We start from the raw sequence: 22,124 nt of genomic DNA, 5'->3' as shown, positions 1-22,124 counted from the left end.
ACTATTTTAAGGTTAAGATGATGGGAAAGAAGGTTTTCTCCTGTCCACGGAAGCACTCCTTTTCTCCAAATTTGCAGCATAAATAACTTCTCTAATTCTTCTCATCAGGGGGCTAGGCTTAAAAGGGCACACATTGGCAATGAACCAAAAATGGGCTCTGGACAGGACAGACTGTTCTGCTGACTTGAAGACTACCTGAACACGTTCAAAGGAAAGGCCAAGGCAAGTATAAAAGGTTAAGTAGGCATTGCTCCTAGTTAGTACGTGCTCCAGGTAAGTTTCTGCAGTACTCAAGGAGAGTGCCTCAAATCTGCTTTCTTGGGTGAAACGTTTCTCTTGGCTCAGGGAAGAATTAGGAGTTACTAGCTCCATTTAGGCCCTCAACTTTCTCTCAGCACATCTCAGTTCAAGATGACACATTTGTCTTTTTTTTTCCTTTTAAGTGAAGTCACTCCTCTCCACTCCTCTCTGTCTTGCTCACAGCTGCATCTCCAGCAACTGGTCCAGTGCCTGGCTTGGAGAAACTGGATTACGAAATATTTAAGGGACTAAAGAGCCGACTGAGATGGAGAGAAAGATTAATGGCTCCCAGTCAGCGGAATCTCCCAAGGGCTTAAAACAAAGAAAGTGCATTACACTCCATCTCGGCTCCTTCCCATCCAAAAACCAAATATGTCTGACATGGAGGGAAGGATGCACTACGCCAAGGTCACAGATGCAGGAAGAAACGCTGAGTCTTGGCACCCGGAGAACCTCGCTCCATACGGCCACATTTCCCTCGGATACACACGCAGCCGTCAGCTTCCACGCAGCACGGCCAGACATTACCCTCTGAACCCCGACAGGTGGGCCAGCTGCCCCAGAGGGCAGCTGGTCAAGGGCATGCGCGCCCCCCAGCGCCACAGCCAATCGGTGACACGCTGCTCCGGCACCATGGCCAATCGGCGAGATGCTGGCCCGGCGCCGCCGCCCACGTGCTCACCCCTTGCCCCGCACCCCACCGCGCGCGGAGTCAGCATCTTGGACCCCCATCACTCGCTAGAATGGGGATCCGGGTGGACCGGAGAGCCACAATTCCCATCCCCGGGAACTGCGCTGGCTCGCTGTCCAGTGATGCAGGGGAGGGAGGGAGGGATGAGGGGTCCTGAGGGGTCACCGCAAGGCGCGGGCCATCAGCCCTCCGTCCCGGGGCAGGGACCCCTTAGGAACACGGGAGAGTGAGGGTGCATGCGTGTGCTAGCACGCGGGGCCGGGTGCAGGTCTCGCGGCGTCCGCAGCTCAGCTGGGCAGGGGCAGGCCCGTGGTCCCGCTCCATCTCAGTATCCCTCGGCTCACCTGGCTCTGGCAGAGGCTGCGGCTGCAAGGCCTGGATGAAAGGCGGCAGCCACCCCGGAGAGGACGCGGCTAGAGTGCAGCAGGGCCATGGTGGGTGGCAAGGCGGCAGTGGACAGAGGCAGAGCTGGGAGCTCGGGAAGCGTCCGCAGGAACCGAGGCGCGGGCTGCTAAAAGGTGAGGACACTGACTTCCCTGGGCGTGGCTAGAGCGGCGGGAACGAGTCTTGTCACAGCGGCCCCTGGCGGTCCGGGGCAGATCGAGGACGCCTCCGTGGAGGTCATGGAAACCTGCAAGGACGCCGCCAATTACCGTCTATGAACTTGCGAAGCTTGCAGTGTGTGAGGATGCGCAGAACAAGGCGCTCAGCGCTCTGCGCTCTGCGTCCTGTTAATCATCCGGTATGTCAGAGGCAGATGCTAGTGTGCCAGTTTGAAAGGTGGGAAGTAAGCTGACGCCAGGGAGGTATTTTTTCCCCCAATGCGGCACAGACTTTAAAACACAATGTATCCTTTCTTTCAACACTTTAACCAACAGCCGGACTTCCCTTAAGTGCAGGTCTTTCAACGTCGGGAATGCTTCCATGTCCCTGTAACAGAGGACAGCAGGTGTATTTTGTGGGGCACTTGTGAGGATTAACGGAGATTAGCCGATTATGCCTAAAAACAGGGCCTGATTAGTAAATACAAAATAGCCCATGACCAACAACAAATTGTTGCACATCAAATCTTCATAATTATGTTTGGAAGAAATGAATAAGTTTTTAAAGGGTAGGGGAATGAATTTGAGACAAGCCTACAAGTTGACCAAGTCCACTCTGAACATAGGATATTTCCCAGGCACTCTTTTAGAAATCTGTATAGTATTGAACCACTTGTCAATCTAATGTATCCTCTGTCACTCTAGCTGCCTGTGTGATTGTTATCAAGTTTGGGGCTGCAGCATGTGCTGCGAAACGGGCCCAGCCACCCATCGTCAATAAAAAAAAATTAAAAAGTCAAATAGGGGGAAAAGATTTACTCAGTGTGGCCACATTGGGAAGTTGGACAAAGAGAGCCAGCAAACCTCCTTTTCCCGAGTTTGTCTTCAGGGTTCTGGAGATTAAATAGGGGGTCAAGGGTTTCCAGTCCACGTGTGGTCCTGCCTGCCATTGACCCACCCTTAAGGTGGTTTAAGAAGTTGTTAGAACTGTGGAATCTTACAGGACATGGTGGCACATGCATCTTTAGTCCCAGCATTTGGGACACAGGCAGGCGGATCTCTGTGAGTTTGAGGCCAGCCTGGTCTACAAAGAGTTCCAGGACAGCTGGGGCTGCACAGAGAAACCCTGTCTCAAACACAACAAATAGAAAAGAACTATGTGAAATCTCTTTCTGGGAGACAAGTTGTCCCTCTGGCTGGGTCCTTTTCCTTTCAGTATGAGATTCCTGGAGAAATTCCCATTTCTTTGGGTTCCATTGTCTCTACAGTCAAGAGAGACACAGTGGCTTTAGCATGCCTTCACTTCTGCCAGGCCTGTTACATGATGCAGTCCAGATCCCTGCATGGAGTCACATGGTCGGCCCTTCTGGTCTAGCCTAACTTACTGTCTCAGTCCTATGGTGTCTCACTGACAGTGGCCTGTGTTCCGACATGCAGTGAGTTGAGATTCCTGCACTACTTAGTGTGTATGTTCCCCCCCTCTCTGGTACAATAACATTATCATTCTTTGACCATCTTGGAATAGGGATAGTGTGCTTGGTACCCAAACCTAGACATATCTGGGAAGAGGGAATCTTAATTGAGAAAATGCCACCGTTAGATTGGCCTGTAGACAAGTCTGTGGGGTACTTTCTTGATTGATGACTGGTGTGGGAGGGCCCAGCCCACTATGGGAAATGCCACCCCAAGCAGATGGTTCTGGGGTGTATAAGAAAATGGGAGGAGCAGGCCAGCAAACAGCACTCTTGTGAGGTCTTGGCTTCAGTTCCTGCTGCCAAGTTCCTGTCATGGTAGACTGTGATTAGGACATGTAACCCAAAGTAAATTCTTTTCCTTCCAAGTTGTTTTTGGTTGTGGTGTTTTATCACAGCAATAGAAACCCTTACTAATGCCGGGCGGTGGTGGCACACACCTTTAATCCCAGCACTCGGGAGGCAGAGGCAGGTGGATCTCTGTGAGTTCGAGGCCAGCTTGGGCTACCAAGTGAGCTCCAGGAAAGGCGCAAAGGTACACAGAGAAACCCTGTCTCGAAACCCCCCCCCCCAAAAAAAAAAAAACACCTACTAAAACAGACAGCTTTGGTCCAGTTGCCATGGCAACTAAAGAACCCCCCCAACCTGGCACTATAAGGAAGCAGTTAACACTGCATAGCTGTGATGGCTGTCCTCACTGTCAACGTGACTGCATCTAGAGTGAACTAAAACCCAAATGGTTGCGCACACCTCTGGGAGATTTTTTTTTTTTTTTTTCTTAAATCATTTGAAGTGTGAAGACCCACTCCTCATCCAGATCTTTGAAGTGGGAAGATCCACCTTTAATCCAGATCTTTTGAGGTGGGAAGATCCACCTTTTATCTGGGCCATACTTCTGGCAGCCTATGGAAAGGACACGGGAGAGGGAAGCTTGCTCTCTGCCTGCTTGCTTGTTCTCACTCTTGCTAGCGAGTCCATTCCTTCACGGGCATTAGGGACTATTTCTCTGGGAAATACTCCAGTGTATACTGAAGACCAGCTGAGATAACCAACCTCATGAACTAAACAACTACGTTGACCTTCTGGATTCTTGGGCCTTCCGTTCACAGGCAGCCTGTGTTGGATTAGCTGGACTACAGCCTGTAAGCCATTCTAATAAATCTCCTTTATATATATGACTCACTGGGCTTGGCTAGAGCGGCCTAGCAGCAGTGAGAATATATGAATATATACATATATGTGTATATTCACTCTCTAAGTACTGTTCCTCTAGAGAACCCTGACTAATACAACAGAAGAAGATGGACTGGGAGAGGAGGACCACTGACTCTTCACATGGATTCTGGCCTTCCTTCTCAGCCTTCAGCTGGCATCTGAGAAGATGCTAGCAGTACATGGAAGGTAGAAAGTTAAGAGTGGGACCCCATGGTACACTTTCTCTGAGATTGACATCTGTAATGGGCTAGGACTTTGAGGCTGCTTTGGGGTCACCTGCACACCTGCAAGTAACCACTTACCCATGCTCCTGTATGTCAATAAACTTGTTCACCAGGTTGGACTTCGGTGGGATCATTCCTTTGGTCTGTTGGTGCCCTGTTTGCAGTGAATAGACATTTATCAACATCATCCCAGAAGTGAACTAACAGAGTAGCTGCTGTGTTAACTTGGGCTGCTGTGACAAATCCCCACCAATCCAATGCTTTAAAACAATAGAAATTTGGGGCTGGAGAGATGGCTCAATGGTTAAGAGCTCTTATTGCCCTTGCAGACCTGGGTTTGGTGCCTAGACTCACAAGGCAACTCCCATTGCCTGTAACATCAGTTCCAGGACCTTTGCAGGCTTATGACTCTCTCTCTCTCTCTCTCTCTCTCTCTCTCTCTCTCTCTCTCTCTCTCTCTCTCTCTCACATACACACACACACACACACACACACACACACACACACACACACACACCAACCCCCAGAAAGTTCCCCTCTCCCAGTTCTGGAGGGTGGAAATCCAAAATAAAGGTGTTGTTAGGGTCCCGGTCCCCTGTTGGGGAGATGGGATCCTTCCCCCCTAGCTTCTGACATTTTTGCAGATCCTTGCCTTTCCTTTGTTTATAGATTTATCACCGTGATCTCTGCCTCTGTCATCACGATGGCGTTTTCCTCTCTCTGGTATGACACCAGTATGTGTCTTCAGTTTGACACTAAGTATGATGCCCACACGTAATATCACTACTTGGAAGGCTGAGGCAGGAGGATTAGGTTTTGTAAATGGAGTGCCTGAATGTGCGTTGCCTGTAACGATCAATGCCAATAGACAAATACAGGAGTCTTTAACGGGTGCTTTGCTCAGTAACAATCTGGGAGGATAGCGTTAATCCCACAGAAAGAGAGAGTAAAGACCATCACCCAAATAAGCCAATTTATGGCACGTTTTGTTACATATGCACAATATAGCTGGCCCAGTGACTGCCTCTCCCTAAATGGGACTTGAGAGGTCAGCTTTGAACACAGGGGAAAGTGCAAGACTAGGAAGTTTCTAAGGGGCTTTGGTTATGTAGGGACTTGTTAGAACATCTAAAAAAAATTTTTCCCCCCGAGATAGGGTTTCTCGGTGTAGCTTTGAGCCTTTTCTGGATCTCGCTCTATAGACCAGGCTGGCCTTGAACTCACAAAGATCCGCCTGCCTCTGCCTCCTGAGTGCTGGGATTAAAGGCGTGCACCACCACCACCACCACCACCACCACCACCACCGCCGCCGCCGCCGCCGCCGCCGCCGCCCGGCCTCAAAATTTTTGACAGACCATCTTATCAGGGTGGAGGTCAGGGGATAGGGTGGGGAACATGTCAGATTCCAGAAAATGGGTCAAGACACAGTCAAGCCTATGTTTTACTGAAAGCAGGAACGAACTTATTTTGGCCTTGTAACAAGATGGCTTCTAATGTTAAAATGGAGTCAGGCTGGTTTATCAGTAGAAGATTACTTCAACTCTGACATTTCTCTCTTCTCCAGCTAGCATACTTGACAGAGTGGGAACAAAGACAGCTGGGCATTCCAAAGGTCAGTCTTGGCTTTGAGATTTGGGTGTTTATCTTTGTCGTTATTGCCTCCTTTCTCAGTATTCTGTCTGTGGGCCAAGGTCCCCATGCTCCCTCCCAATGCTGAACAGACATACGGATAGCAGCATGTATGTTTAGATTCGTCTCTACAATATGAAATGCAAATGTGCCTCCATAGTACAGGACACAAACTTGCGTCTACCCAGCTTTCTTCTCTAATATCAATTTGAGGCCAATGTACGCTATGTAGGATCCTGTCTCAAAAAATATCCATACTGGTTATTTTGGGGGCTTGGGTCTTTGTGATGCTGGCCTGGTGTGGCATTTGTGATTCACAAGGCCCTCAGGAATTTTTTTTTAAAGATTTTTTTTTAATATTTTAAATTTTTATTTCACGTATATTGGTATTTTGCCATGGGTGTTGGGTCTCAGGAACTGGAGTTACAGACAGTTGTAAGCTGCCATGTGGGTGCTAGGATTGAACCAGGGTCCTCTGGAAGAGCAGTCAGTGCTCTTAACCACTAAGGCATCTCTCCAGCACCAGGCCTTCAGGAATTTAAATCCATCCAGCTCTACACACACACACACACACACACACACACACACTCACTCGCGGCAGGGAAGGGGGAGGACTGAGAGAGAGATACTGAGATTGTTCTAAAGTGTGGCCATCATTTGGGGCCCAAGACAACTACAGCCATCCTGGGCCCACACCGGCTGCCATTTCAGAGTTGGGAGGAGGCCGAGGGATAAAGCTCAGAGAGCGAGGCAGGGAGGGCTCAGAGCCTCCTCTGTAAATCAGGGTTCCTTCATGAGAGGCCTTTGAGCTGGACTGGACTGCGCCAGAGGCTGTGGGGCAGGTGGAGGCCTGACAACCCCAAAGCTTGGTGTGGAGCATTTAGGAGGAAGGAATTGCTCCTTCCTCTTTTGACTCATCTACCCTTTCTGGCCACTTCCCGGGGTTCTCACCTACTCACCCATACTCATTTTATTTCTTTTTAATGATGCAAGTCTTTAACATTCTAAAACTGCTTTAAACTTATTTTTTTGTGTATGTGTGAGGGCGTGTGTATGCTGTGCTGCATATGTGTTGGTAAGAAACAACCTGTGGAGCTGGTTAAGAGCACCGGCTGTTCTTCCAGAGGTCCTGAGTTCAATTCCCAGCACCCACAATCTGGCTTATCTGTAATGAGCTCTGGCACCCTCTTCCAGCATGCAGGCAGAACTGTATACATAATAAATAAATAAAAATCTTAAGAAAATAAAACCTGTGGGAGCCAGTTCTCACAGGGATTGAACTCAGGTGGTCACGCTCAGTGGAAATACCTTTACCGGCTAATTCAGGAAGGCCAGAAAATGTTTATGTACTTCTGAAAAATAATAAAATGTCTTGCTCTTAAAAAAAAAAGTTTATATTCTCGAAATTCCAAGCAATTACAAAACACCTCTGTTGTCCTTTTCTTTAATTGTTGCTGCCTTTTAAGCCAAGCTGTCAGATCAGCAGCTGCTGTTCCACCTCCCAGCAGCTGTTAGGCCGGAAGGGCCATAGCTGGAGGGAATTCTGTTCCCTCAGGCTCCAACTCTTTTAAAGCTAGGAAGGGAACTTAACTAAACCTCTGTCCCACTAAAGAACTCAAGACTCAAAGGTTAAGGTGGAATTCTGCTCTTCAGAGAGGTTGAACAGCAAGCAGCTCACCTCCTTCCTTTGTGCGCATCCTCCCCAAAGCCCCCACTTCAGAGCCCTTCTCTACCTGGCTCCTACCACTTCCGGCAGCTAGTTGCTGACTCAGCCTCCTGACTGAAGGCTGGCCTTGAGCTCAAGAGATCATCCCCTGCCTCTGCCTCCCAAGTGCTCGGATTAAAGGAGTAACCACCACTGCCCCGCTCCTGGCTATTTACTTGGATTCATGAATCTTGCTTTTCAAGTTTTGCTTCAGATCTGTCACTCGGCACCTGTAGGTTCTTTAGGCCATTTCCTGTCCTTGTATTCTCTGGAGCATCGGCAGCCACAATCTGCTTCTTTGTGTCTTGTGGTATAGAGAAAACACTTAAGTTTGTTTGAAGTATCATATAGCCCAGGCTGGCGTCAAACTTACTGTGTAGTAGACCTTGAACTTCTAATCTTCCTGTCTCTTATTTCCTGCATGCTAGGATTACGGACATGAACCACCATGCCTAGTAAACGCCACGCTGGGGGTGGAACCCATGGTTTCCTGCATGCTAAACAAGCCCTCTACCAACTGTGCTATTCTCCAATTCCACCCCCGAGATCTATCATTTTTCTTTTTGTTTGTCCTAAACTCATCTCCGTTGCTGTGGTGAAACACTGAGCAAAAGCCACGTATGGGAGCAAAGAGTGCCGGGAATCTAATCCAGGTCCTCTGGAAGAGCAGCCAGTGCTCCTAACTGCTGAGCCACCTCTCCAGCCCCCAGGACCTCGTTCTGAGTCTTTTTTAATAAGACCATGACAGCTCTGGACTAGGCAGTCTGAGTGACGTTTGGGTTCAGGTGCTAATGGTACCAGGCTCTGGCACTTAGAACATACAGACCCCTGTACTGTCTTCTGCTGGGTCTGGCCCCCAGGAATCCCTCACCCTTCCCTGCTGGCTCCACACAGCCCTTCCAGAATGAGTTCAGGAAAGGCTGCTCAGGGATCTGGGTTGCTATGCATGTGTGGTGGTGGGTGTTTAGTAGTGAGGGGGTCATGTAGAGAGAATTTCTTCCTTTAGCAGGCTCACACTTGTGGGAGGGGGTGGTCCCAAAACAGCTTGACCACACAGCTGCCATGACAGGCTTAAAGCCCCAGACACAGCTTCTGGCAGACAACACCTGGATCCAGAAAGAGCCATAAGCTGACCCCACCCCACCCAGTGGGGGCTGCATCTAAGAGGAAATACCTGACATTCCAAACATTCCCTAGACCCCTAGACAAATGTCAATCAGGGTCCTGAACCCGGGAAATCTCCTCACCTCTGCTATGATAAAAAAAAAAACCCCACCCCACCCGAGCTCAGGGCTCTCTGCTCTTACTGTTGCATCAGATAGAGAGACCAAGCCCTTTATTGAAAATAATAAAGGCTCTTTGCTTTAACATATGGGATTCCATCTCCGTGGTGGTCTTTTGGGGGTCCCCGAGATCTGGGCATAACATTTACCATCATTTATATTTTTTTTCTCCGTGTGTGTGTGTGTATGTGTGTGTGTGTGTGTGTAGGCCAGAGTGATGTCTTCAGTGTCTTCCTCAGTTTCTGCTCTACTTTATTTTTGGGGACAGAGTCTCTCCTGAACCCGGAGCTCACTGATTGGCTAGACTGGGCAGTGAACTCTGGGGGTCTGCCTGCCGCTGCCTCCCCAGTGTTGGGTTTACTGTGGGGTTGCTGTGCTCAGCTTGTTATGTGATCTGGGGGATCTGAACTCAGGTCCTCACACCACAGCAAATGTTCCATCCACGGAGCCATCCTCCCAGCCTCATTTATACTTGAACATTTCTCTTGACCATGGCTGGAAATTCTGGCGAAGTTACTAAAGATTCCTGGAACCACATTGCTGGTTTACCAGGAGCAACACAAAATTCTGTTGGCCAAGAGATGACTCCTTAGAGCCCAGAGCTGACCTCTCTGAGCTGCCCGGTTGAGATTGGAGAGTCCAGCACCTCAGAGCTCATTAAGTACGTGATTTCTCATGCTATAAAGTACACGGGACTTGCTTAGAAGTTGGCTATGATGCAGTCCAATTCAGCAGGCCTGGGTGTAGACTGGGTTCCTGGAATTTACCTTCTATCAAGCCACCAGGTCAGCCCATTGCTGCTGACTAGTAGACCCCATTTGGAGTGGCATTTACCTAGTTCATGGCCAGTGTGGTCTGAATAAAAATTGCCCCAATAGGCTCATAAGGAGTGGCACTATTAGGAGGTGTGGCCTTGTTGGAGAAGTGTGTCTCTTGGGGTGGGCTTTGAGGTTTCAAGTGCTCAAGTCATGCCCAGTGACACTCTCTCTCCCTGCTGATCCAGATGCGGAACCATACTGGCTACCTCTCCAGAACTATGTCTGTCTGTGTGGCATCGTGCTTTCCGCCATGATGATAATGGACTAAACCTCTGAACTTGTAAGCCAGTCCCAGTGAAATGTTTTCTTTTGTTAGGAGTTGCTGTGGATGGGGGGCAGGGGCAAGAGAGATGGCTCAGTGGTTAAGAGCACTTAGCCGGGCGGCGGCGGGTGGCGGCGGCGGCGGCGGCGGCGGCGGCGGCGGCATGCCTTTAATCCCAGCACTCGGGAGGCAGAGGCAGGCGGATCTCTGTGAGTTCGAGGCCAGTCTGGTCTCCAAAGTGAGTTCCAGGAAAGGCGATAAGCTACACAGAGAAACCCTGTCTCAAAAAACCAAAAACCAAAAACAAAACCAAAAACAAAAACATAACAACAAAAAACCCCAAACAAACAAACAAAACAACAACACTGACTGTTCTTCCAGAGGTCCTGAGTTCAATTCCCAGCAACCACGTGGTGGTTCACAACCATCTAATAGGATCTGATGACCTCTTCTGGAGTGCAGGTATACGTGTAGGTATACATACATCATTCATAAAATATAAATAAAATTTAAAATAAAAAAAAAGGGTTGCTGTGATCGTGGTGTCTCTTCACAGCAATAGAAACCCTAACTAAGATAGCCTGCCGACCACTTTCAGAGGTCAGACAGTTCTCAGGGAGAGGAAACTGTCCCAAATCTCACACTTCCCCCTCCAATGTAGAGGTACTTGAAGATAAGGAGGGAAATATTGCTTAATTTTGTGGGATATTATTTTAAGATGTGTTACATTTGTTTATGCTGTGGAACATTAGTTTTAATGATGCAAAGATGTGTTGCATTCTTTTATGTTGCCATTGTTTAACTCTGTGAAGCTGTGTTACTTTGCCTGTCTAAAACATCTGATGTTCTGATAAAGAGCTGAATGGCCAATAGCTCGTCAGGAAAGGATAGGCAGACAGAAAGAATAAATGGGAGGAGAAGAAAGAACAAAAGAACAAGGAGAGGAGGATGCTAGGGACCAGCCACCCAGCCACAGCCACCCACGGAGTAAGAATAAAAGTAAGATATACAGAAGTAAGAAATGATAAAAACCCAGAGGCAAAAGGTAGATGGGATAATTTAAGAAAAGCTGGCTAGAAATAAGCCAAGCTAAGGCTGGGCATTTATAAGTAATAATAAGCCTAGTGTGTGTGATTTCTTTGGGAGGTGGGTGGCGGGCTCCCTCAAAAGAGTAAAGAGCCCAAAGAGTAAAAAACAACCAACTAGAGCTTAAGGACATGGAACATGCTGGGGTTTGAGACAGAGCCGAGAACACAGATGAAAAAGCCCGCTGTGGTGGCTCATGCCTGTGATTGGAGCACTCAAGAGGCTGAAGCAAGGCTGGACTTCAGAGAGACTCTGTCAGAACAAAATGAAGCAAAACAATAAAATCCACCTAAAACCAAAAGGGGCTGGGCATGTAGTTCTGTGGTGGAGGGCTTGCCTATCATGCTTGAGAACTGGAGGTCAGTCCCTAGCACCAAAATAAAGGAATTCAGTTGTTTAAGGACAAAAAGTGGGGGAGCTCAGTGGGTAAAGACGCTTGCCACGAAAGCCTGGCACATGAGTGCACACATTCATGCACATCATCCACACAGTGATAGTAAAGTTAAAAACAGAACGGATGAAAGGTAGACTAACCAGTTACATGATTATACGTAGACATCCACAAGGGCCCTCTGATCTGTGTCTAGCCCTGAACTTGGGTGCCCTCCAGCCCAGGATATAGGATCTGTTCTGCAGGTTCACTAGCCCTCAGGTTGCAGGAAGAAATGATCAGTCCCTGGGGAACTGAACAGTGTCTTCTGCAGACTCACATTGTTGAGGAGGGCTCTTGAGATCCACACCTGTAGGGAGTTAAGAAGCAATGACTCCTGTTCCATCTTGCTGGGTGACTGCCAGGGCAGCCCAGTGCTTCAGTGAAAAGAGGGGAGGGGGTGGAACAATCTTAATGGCTTGAATCTGGACTGTCCCCCGAAAGCTCACGTGTTAAAGGCCTGGTCTATGTACAGCAATGATCAGGGGTGAGGCTTTGGAGAGTCTTTGGATCATCAGAGCTCTGAGATCATGTGTGGATTAATCATCTGAGGAACTCATAATTTGATAGCGTTATTGGAGGGTATATACATGAGACTCTGGGTTCAGTCCCCAGCAATAACAACAAAACCAATGCAGAAGTTCTGGATCGGATCCTACCTCCTGCTGTTGCTTGCCAGAGGCAGACATCCACAAAACACACCGCAGCATTTCTGCACAAAACCCAGCGGTCTCTTCATTTAAGTTCAAAGGAAACCACATTCTTCCAGCTGGCTGAGAACACAGTGATCGCCTAGCTCAATCGCTTCACTTTTTTTTTTTTTTTTTTTCTTTTTGGTTTTTCGAGACAGGGTTTCTCTGTGTAGTTTTGCGCCTTTCCTGGAACTCACTTGGTAGCCCAGGCTGGCCTCGAACTCACAGAGATCCGCCTGCCTCTGCCTCCCGAGTGCTGGGATTAAAGGCGTGCGCCACCACCGCCCGGCCTCAATTGCTTCACTTTCTACACGGAAAAATACAGGATTTGCCTCGGAAGGTGACTTGCTTTGAGTCAGGTGTGAGTTCATGCATGGCACATCAGAATTTGGAATCCATTCTTTCAGATTTCAGATCATCACTTTTTAAAAACTTAGTTGATTGAAAGCAATAAAAAAAACCTCTGACTCAATCTGGAGAAATGGCCGAGTGGTTAAGAGCACTTGTTGCTCTTGCAGAGGACATGGATTTGGTTTTCAGCACCCACGTGATAGCTCACAACCATCCGATATCCTCTTCTGACCTCTCTGAGACACCTAGGTGTGCATGCAGTGCATATATACACATGCAGCCCAAACACTCATTTACATAAAATAAATATTAAAAACAACAAAAAACCCCAAAACCTAAATTTCTGTCTTGTCTTTGGCTTTTTATGTGGATGAAAAGAATTGAATTTGGGCCGGACGGTGGTGGCACACCCTTTAATCACAACCCTGGGAAGCCCAGGCAGGCAGATCTCTGTGAGTTAGAGGCCTGTCTGGTCTCCATGGGTGAGTTCCAGGACAGCCAGGGCTACACAGAAAAACTTTTTCTTGACAAACAAAAACCAACTAACCAACCAAACAACACCCCCCACCCCCCCACCCCCCCCACCCCCCGCAAAAAAAGAGAAAGAAAAAAGAAAAGACTGGACTGTGATAATCAAAAGAAAGGCTTCCAGAACACGAGAGGCCGGTGGCAACAGGAAGAATACTCTGAGGCTCATCCTCGAGCTTTTCTGTCCCTGTCCTCTCCAGCCACTCAGTACCAAGTGCATCTTCTACTAGCATGGCTTAGTGGTCCACGCCCTGTGATTCAGAAGTGGGAAGTGTGGTTCCTGTCAATAAGAAGACCATCCCCGTTTATTCCTGGGCCTGACACCATAGAAAGAAACTAGTGTGTGTGGCCATTGATAGGGAAAAGGGTGTTAGATAACATAGTCAGCTTTTCTTGCAATTAGCTCATGAGGTGCTAATTTGCTGTCATGAAGTAAAAAGGATCCCACAGGCAATGGAAACTTAAGACTCAATTCAGATGAAACAGGCATCTTTTCTGCTTGTTAGAGCCTTTACTAGCTGTAAAGTGTGTGTGTGTGTGTATGCACATATATGAAGGTACATGTAGAAGACAAGACCACCTCCAGTGCCATTCCTTGGGAGCTATTACACACCTTACTTATTGAGACAGGGTCGCTCACTGGCCTGTAGCTCACCAAATTGGTTAGGTTGATGTCGTTGTCTGCTTTTTTTTGTTTGTTTGTTTGTTTTAAAATTTGAGACAGGGTTTCTCTGTGTAGTTTTGGAGCCTGTCCTGGATCTCTGTACCCCAGGCTGGCCTTGAACTTGCAGAGACTCGCCTGGCCCTGCTTCCCGAGTGCTGAAATCAAAGGCGTGTGCCACCACCGCCCGGCTTTGTCTGCTTTTTATTATTTACGGTGGCTGACCCTTAGGCAACTCTGTTCTAATCAGAGACGGCAACTCCGCCATTACCAGCAGCAGTTAGGCCACAAGGGCCGCAGCCTGAGGGAATTCTGTTCCCTCGGGCACCAAGTCTTTCAAAGTTACTAAGGGAAATTTATCTAGATTTCTGTCCCTCTAAAGAACTCACCATTTAAAAGTTGAGGTGGAATTCTGCCACTCAAAGAGGTTGAATAGCAAGTGTATCACCTCCCTTTGCTTGCATCTTCCAAAAAAACCCACGTCCTTCTGCTCAGCCTCCACTTAAGAACCCTAGCTACACATGGTTCCTCCTTAACACTTCCTGTCAGCTACTTGCTGATTCAGCCTCCTGCTCACAGGTTAATTTTATCTAATCGAACAAATGTAACACATCTTTGAATTGTTAACAAAAGCAGTAGGAAAAAATGCAACACCTGTCAGAATGGCCATGATCAAAAACACTAATGACAGTCTTTGTTGGAGAGGATTCGGAGCAAAGGGAACACTCTTCCACTATTGGTGGGAATGTAAACTTGTACAACCACTGTGGAAATCAGTATGGCGGTTCCTCAGAAAATTGGGAATCCATCTACCTCAAGACCCAGCTATACCAATCTTGGGCATATACCCAAGGAATGTTCAATCATACCACAAAGATACATGCTCAGCTATGTTCATAGCAGCATTATTCATAATAGCCAGAACCTGTAAACAACCTAGATGCCTGTCAACTGAAGAATGGATAAAGAAAATGTGGTACATATACACAATGGAGTACTATTCAGCAGAGAAAAACAATGACAGCATGAAATTTGCAGGCAAATGGATGGAACTAGAAAATATCATCCTGAATGAGGTAACCCAAACCCAGAAGGACAAATATGGTATGTACTCACTCGTAAGTGGATTCTAGATATAATGCAAAGAATAATCAGACCGCAACCCACAGAACCAGGGAGGCTATATAGCAGGGGGGACCCTAGGATAACTGTGGCTTATAATAAGTTTTGGTTTTACTCAATTACTGGGCAAGCCTCAATGAAACACTTCACTATTAGGATAAGAATTTTTACTGTATCAAGCTGATAATAGGAAAAAAAAGAAAACAAACAAAAGAAAAAAATAAAAATCAAGTGTGGAATCAGGTGGTGGTGCACACACATTTAATCCCAGCACTCAGGAGGCAGAAGCAGGCGGATCTGAGTTTGAGACCAGCCTGGTCTACAGAGGGAGTTCCAGGACAGACAGGGCTACACAGAGAAACTGTCTTAAAACGAAAACAAAAAGGCTGGAGGAGTAGCTTGGTGGTTAAGAAGACTGACTGGCTGCCATCTAGAGGACCTAGGTTCAATTCTCAGCACTTACATGGTGGCTCCCAACCTTCTGTAACTCTAGTTCTAGGACACGCCCCTTTCTGGCCTCTTTAGGCACTAGGCACACATGTGGTGCACAGACATACATGCAGACAAAACACTCATGTACATAAAACAAAAAAATTTTTTTTCGAGACAGGGTTTCTCTGTGTAGCTTTGCGCCTTTCCTGGAGCTCACTTGGTAGCCCAGGCTGGCCTCGAACTCACAGAAATCCACCTGGCTCTGCCTCCCGAGTGCTGGGATTAAAGGCGTGCGCCACCAACGCCCAGTTTACAAAAAAATTTTAAACTAATAAAAATAAAATAAGCCAGGAAAAAAATGCAACACATTTTAAAGTAATATTCCACAACAGGTTGACTGGCCAGTGAGCCCCAGGGACCTGCCTGTCTCTCACTCCCCAACACTGGGATTACATTATCCTGCTACCATTCTGCCTTGTTTTTTTTTTTTTTTTTTTTTTAAATACCTTTATTTCATCACCTTACTTGATTAATGTGATAATTTGTTTGAGAATGTAATTCTAAGTTGGAAATTACTTTTCTTTTAAATTTATTTATTTTCATTTTATGTGCATTGGTGTTTTCCCTGCATGTATGTCTGTGTGAGGGTGTCAGATCTTGGAGTTACAGACAGTTGTGAGCTGCCATGTAGTTGCTGGGAATTGAACCTGGGGCGTCTGGAAGAACAGCATGTGCTCTTGACCACTGAGCCGTCTCTCCAGTCCTGTGGGGCCTGCCTTTTTAATGTCAGTTCTGGGGATTGAACTTGGGTCCTCACACTTGTATAGGAAGCACTTTACAAACTGATTTAATTCCCCTGTCCCTGCATTATCCTTTTCTATGGCAAGCTTTAAGATGCAAATGTCTTGGACTCAGACTGTGGTGTCCATGAACTGCTTTTGCTCCAAGAATAACCTCATGGGTCTCATGTTCCTTGGAATGAACTTTTATTTTTCTGATAAAGCTCTTCCAATATTTGGATTTTACAGATGAGATAACAAAGGCTCTGAGAGAGATCTCACGTGCTTTAGGTCACGTGTTTGATTCAAGCTCAGATTTCGAGATAGAAACCCAAGTGCTTTATCCCTTCCTTGCCCCTGCTGTGTCTCTAAGATTAATGAGATGGCAGGGCACAGGGAGGGAGAAATGATAGCTCCACACTTTTTGTCCTTGTTTCACGTGGTTTTGGTGAGAACGCTAAGGAGTAGGCTCTGTTATTATCCACTTAATAAAATGGCCAACCAGAGGTTGTCAATGGGCCAGGGTGTGACTGCTCACAAGCTTACCAGTAATCATGTTTCAATTTTATATCCACGTACTATCAGAAGACACAGGCTCTCCGGGGGCTACAACAGAGGTTGATGACTGACAGGTAGACAGCAGTCAGAACAGTGTACGAGTTAGCCAGTGGTGCCTGGGTGTGCAGTGGGTGCCCAATGCAGAGGAAAGACTGAGCATTTTGCCTGGTGCCCCATGCAGAGGAAAGACTGGGCATTTTGCCTGAATGGCTTTGGTCTTGCTTTGGTCCTGTGTTTCCCTGCTATGTCCCCATTCATCGACATCTGAACAGCAAACAGCCTTGGCAGCTAGAGGGCCACCTCCAGTCTTGCCATTGTGTGCCGGAAGTATGAACGTTGTTTTTGCTTGTACAGGGACTTTTATTTGAGAGGTTGCCCAAGTCTCAGAAGAGACTCTGCACCTATACTTTGAGCCAGTGTGGGAACTGTTGAATTTGGACTGTTGAAGTTGGACTGAGTGTATTTTGCCCGTGAGGTGGCCATGAGCCTATGGAGCTAGGAGTAGAAGATTATGGCTTAAAAGTGATCGTATTTGGGTGTCAGGTGGAAATTAAGAAACTGCTGACCTGCATGTCCCTTCTCACACCCTGGAGAGATTATTCATTACCCTGGAATATTAGCCAATATCCTCCAAGGGGGAGGAGGAGAAAGTTTATTTTTTACAGTGTGGAGACATCTCTGGGGAGCGACATTTCCAAGTCTCTCAGGCAAAATTCACTGTTTTGGTTGCCAAGGCAGTTGGCTATTCAAATGTCTTCTGCTCACAAGGCACAGACTGTGCAGAGGTAGAAGACTTATCTCTAAACAGTAGTAAGAAAACGGAAGCTTAATATATGAATGGTTTGACCTCAGGCATGTGGAAGTGTTGGGGAAAGAAGTCAATCAGTGGATGGCTGGTGTAAACAAAGGTACTTCCTACTATTGATGTAGTAATCAGTCTTTGTTAGAAAAATGAGAGACGAATCCACATTTGTAGCATAATTGATCTCAGACCTGTATGACTTCGGTGGATTCTTTGCATTTTTAAAATTTATTTATTTATTTTAGTTTTTTTGAGATAGGGTTTCTCTGTGTAGTTTTGGTGCCTGTCCTGAAACTCACCCTTTAGACCACGCTGTCCTTGAACTCACAGAGATCCACCTGCCTCTGCCTCTGAGTGCTGGAATTAAATGTGTGAGCCACTGCCACCACCTGGCCCTCTTTTCATTTTAAAATGTGTGTGTGCATGAATGTTCGGTGGGGAGGCCCAAAGACAAACTCAGGCATCACCTTCAGCAACTTGGGCCACCTTTGAGACAGGGCCTCTCACCGGCCTGGAGCTCACCAACTATGCTAGACCGGCTTGCGGTCGAGTTCTGGGGATCCTCCTGTCTTTGCCTCCCCAGCACTGCAACTACAGGTGTGTGCCATCGCTTTGTTTGTTTGTTTGTTTATTTATTTATTTACTTATTTAATTTTTGGAGACAGGATTTCTCTGTATAGCCCTGGCTGTTCTGGAACTTTTTTGTAGCCGAGACTGACCTCAAAGTCACAGAGATCCACCTGCCTCTGCCTCCCAAATGCTTGGGATTAAAGGCGTGTACCGCCGCCGCCACCACCACCACCACCACCACCTGTCAGTGTGTGCCATTTATACAGATGGCCTGCCAGAGATGACCACTCAGACACAGTTTATAGCCAACTGAAAGTCTTTATTCCAGCTGCCTGGGACCATATCAGCTATTTGGGGAACTAGGTGTGGTCCCAATGTCCAGAACACATGGTTTCTGATGGCAGAAACTACATCCTGGCATCTTGTTGGCAGCTGTAGAGGGACTTCACAGAAGTAAGCAGTTTGAAGCAAGCAATTTTTGGTTTTGTTTTAATTTTTTGAGACAGGTTTTTTCTATGTATCCCTGGCTGTCCTGGAACTCACTCTGTAGACAGGCTGGCCTTGAATTCATATCTGCCTGCCTCTGCCTCAAGAGTGCTAGGATTAAAGGGGGTGTACCATCACCAGCCCAGAGAAGTAAGCAGTTTTAACAGAAGCTAAGATAAGCAGTTGTCTGGAGGATGTTCCTAAAAACCGGCAGTCTTAACAAAGACTAAGAGAAGTTAGATAGGGCATCCTGACCTTTGCTTCTTAGAATAGGTATTGTGGTTTAAACGAAAGTGGCCCCCAAAGGGAGTGGTACTATTAGGGGGTGTGGCCTTGTTGGAGGAAGTGTGTAACTGTGGGGGTGGGCTTTCAGGTCTCATATTTGCTCAAACCATGCTCAGTGTGACACTCAGTCCACTTCCTGTTGTCTTCTGATCAAGATATAGCCAGCACCGTTAAGGAAGGGAATGGCTCAGTTGCCTTTAGCCTACTGGCTATGGGTGGGTTAGAACTTCTGTTGGTCTTTTATGTGTTGAACACACAGATTGCAAGCCCAGTGCCACTTTGAGATCTTTGGCAGCAGTTAACTCTGCAGCTCACATGATTGAGCCTGTATGATAATGAGTATTCAGAGAAGGGTAATACCTGGGGGGCACTCACCAACCTAAGACAGAGAGCCTGTGTGACCTGGGCAGGCGTCTCCATGACGGGTAAGGTGACCTGCTGACTTCCCATGCAACCTACGTCAGAAGCTCATTTTTTAGTAAAAGGGGGACCTGGTCCCTGTTTTTTGGGTAACTGTTGCCTTGCTTGCTGACCTTGACCTTGATATCCTCCCTATGCTAATTCCCTGCCGGGTTCCACCCTCCTGAATGCTTAAGGGAAGTTCTTTGTCTATGTATCCTGCATAATGGCCGTTAACAACTTAGATGCAAGATTGTAAAACATCGCAAACTTCTGCCCTCCAGGGTTCTCCCATTGTGCTGTAAGCCTGTATTTAAGACCTCTTCCCTCCTTCAATAAACAACATTTGGCATTAAAAAAAATTAAAAAAAAAAAAGAGGAGAAAACTTGCAAAGAAAAGGAGGAAAGTGAAAACAACAACAACAACAAGTTTTGGACTGCACTTGAGCCCTGAACACCTGATGTAGTCACTGGCTGGCTAGGAAAGACTTTCTGTTGGCTTGAAAAAAAAAAAAAAAGATGGTGGCAAATGCCTTTAATCTCAGCACTTGGGAGGCAGAGGCAGGCAGCTCTCTGTGAGTTTGAGGCCAGCCTGGGCTACAGAGCGAGATCCAGGAAAGGTGCAAAGCTACACAGAGAAACCCTGTTTCGGAAAAAAAAAAAAGTTGTAGCCAGCACCATGTCTGCCTACATGCCCCCACACTCCCAGCTGCCATACTCCCTGCCATGATGATAATGAACTAAATCTCTGAAACTGTAAGCCACCACCTCATTTTTTTTGGGGGGGGGGGAAGGCCCTGGGTCAATACCCAGTTGCCCAGGTTTATTCAAAAGTTACCACCTCAGCTGGGCGGTGGTGGCGCACGCCTGTAATCCCAGCACTTGGGAGGCAGAGCCAGGTAGATTGCTGTGAGTTTGAGGCCAGCCTGGGCTACAGAGTGAGTTCCAGGAAAGGCGCAAAGCTACACAGAGAAATCCTGTCTCAAAAAAAAAAAAAAAAAAAAAAAAAAAAAGCCACCACCTCATTTAAATGTCTTCCTTTATAGGAATTGTTGTGGTCATGGTGTCTCTTCACAGGAGTAGAAACCTTAACGAAGACAATAGGGTTGGGTAATTTTCCACAGGATTCTCCATGAAGGAGACCAAATTCTACTTAAACCTAAAATGGCCTCAGCAAGAATACAAGATGCAGAAACCTCTGCACTGTCTTGCCCTGTCACACCTGCCACTTTTTTCCCTATTCCTTGTTGCCAGGTGAACCTTGTGACTGATTTTGACCAACACGATGTGGCAGGCACGGTGTCATGTTAGTGCGGCCTGGGCCCTGAGTGACTGGAAATACCCTCCTTCACTTTCAGGGCTGCCCTGAACTGAGCCCACCATGGTGAAAATTGGCTTTGCCCGCCTTTCCAGAGGGCGTGACACTGTGAGAAGAAGTAGTGTGTCCCAGGGCCATAGCACCAGCTGCCAGGCCTGCAAGGCCATTGGCTTAACCTGCCTCAGGAGCTAGTGGAAGGCAATGGTCCCCAGAGAGCTGTTCCCAGAGTGGTTCTCAGGTGAGCCCAGGCCAAATGCAAGTGTTTTAGATAGGAATAGCCCCACAGAAGCTCATGAGTACAGGTGTGGCCACCAGTGCTGTGTTCAGCGGTAGTACTTCTGAGCAGTGATAATGGGGATGCCATTTCAGAAGCCACCAAAAGCAGTGTACATGGCTCTTGTGGATCACGAAGGCACTGGCAGATGGGGATTCATAGCCTGATGGCATTGTTTGGAGGTGGTACAAAGCAGGATGCGGGGCCCAGCTGAAGGAAGATCGCTGGGGTTATGGCTTCGAAGGCTGCGTCTTGCTCCAGCTTCTCCCTCCATCCCTCTCTGCCCAGCTGCCAGGCGAACAGCTTTGCTCCCCACACACTCTCACCGCTGCCATGGTCAGTCTCTCTTCCGATCCCAAGCAATTGAGGCAGGGTAGAAAACCCGGGGCTGGTTAAAGCCTTCCAAGTGGAGAGTAAGAATTCCAGGAACAGGGTTCGGAGAGATGGCCCAGTGTTCAAAAGCGCTAGCTGCTCTTGCAGAGGGTTCAGCTCCCAGAACCCACACGGTGGCTTCCAGCCATCCTTAACTCCAGTTCCAGGAGATCCGATGCCCTCTTCTGACCTCTGTGGGCTTCAGGCACACATGTGGTACAGGTACATACACGCAGGCAAAACATTCATACACATAAAATAAATTTAAAAATTTTCCAGCACAACTAATATTTGTTGGGAAGTCTTCTATCTAGATACAATATTCCTTTTATTTGTAAATGTAAATGTTATGTTAAAATAGCAACTCACCGTGCCTATGATCTTCAGCTGTGGCCTTATTCCTTTCCCAGATATTGACAAGGAGATAGGCAAGGCCAGGGGGTTTAGAGGCAGGGACCTCAGATTCTTGTCCTTGGCCGGAGGCTGGTAATGTTCTAGTCAGAGGCCAGAAATGCCAGAAGTATTTGGGGTTCCGGGAACTGCTCCAGTTTCTTATCTTCCTGCCTGCTCTTTCACAGCTGCCTGGAAGCTGCTCATGAGGAAGCATCAGAAACTCCCAGCCATATACCTGGGCTGGAGATGCATATGGACACTGGTGGACGAACCAGACTGACCAGCTCAGCTCCCATGCCTCAACCCAGTTTCCAAGGGAGTCCTACAAAAGCCCCCGAGCCAGCAGTTGGGTGGTACCTCTCTCCGGGACCCGCTTCTGCTGCTCGGGAGCTCTATTCACTGTCTCTTGAGTGTGAGCCTATAATAAACTCCTTTCTAAAATCTC

General features: G+C 47.4%; 1 protein-coding gene and 1 long non-coding RNA gene across 3 annotated transcripts in view; one reads left to right on the top strand and one right to left on the bottom strand.

Annotated features, from left to right (window-relative positions):
• The window catches only part of Got2 (glutamic-oxaloacetic transaminase 2), a 23,447-nt gene extending 21,830 nt beyond the window's left edge, over window positions 1-1,617 (bottom strand). Inside the window, exon 1 of the mRNA XM_006977796.4 lies at window positions 1,336-1,617. Within this exon, the coding sequence (XP_006977858.3) occupies window positions 1,336-1,424 (89 nt within the window). The 5' untranslated portion in view covers window positions 1,425-1,617. The remainder of the gene's footprint in view (window positions 1-1,335) is intronic.
• On the top strand, window positions 1,379-22,124 carry LOC121829316 (uncharacterized). 2 transcript variants are annotated; one of them, XR_013051131.1, is made up of 2 exons: window positions 1,379-1,509; window positions 21,865-22,124. It is a non-coding gene; the product is annotated as an uncharacterized LOC121829316 (long non-coding RNA). The 2 variants fall into 2 exon arrangements; XR_006072070.2 differs by lacking the exon at window positions 1,379-1,509 and adding an exon at window positions 1,537-1,733.

The sequence above is a fragment of the Peromyscus maniculatus genome, chromosome 5 (assembly GCF_049852395.1).
Source record: "Peromyscus maniculatus bairdii isolate BWxNUB_F1_BW_parent chromosome 5, HU_Pman_BW_mat_3.1, whole genome shotgun sequence".
Lineage (NCBI taxonomy): Eukaryota > Metazoa > Chordata > Mammalia > Rodentia > Cricetidae > Peromyscus > Peromyscus maniculatus.
Note: the sequence above shows the minus strand (reverse complement) of the source record. Positions and strands in the feature narration are given on the sequence as shown.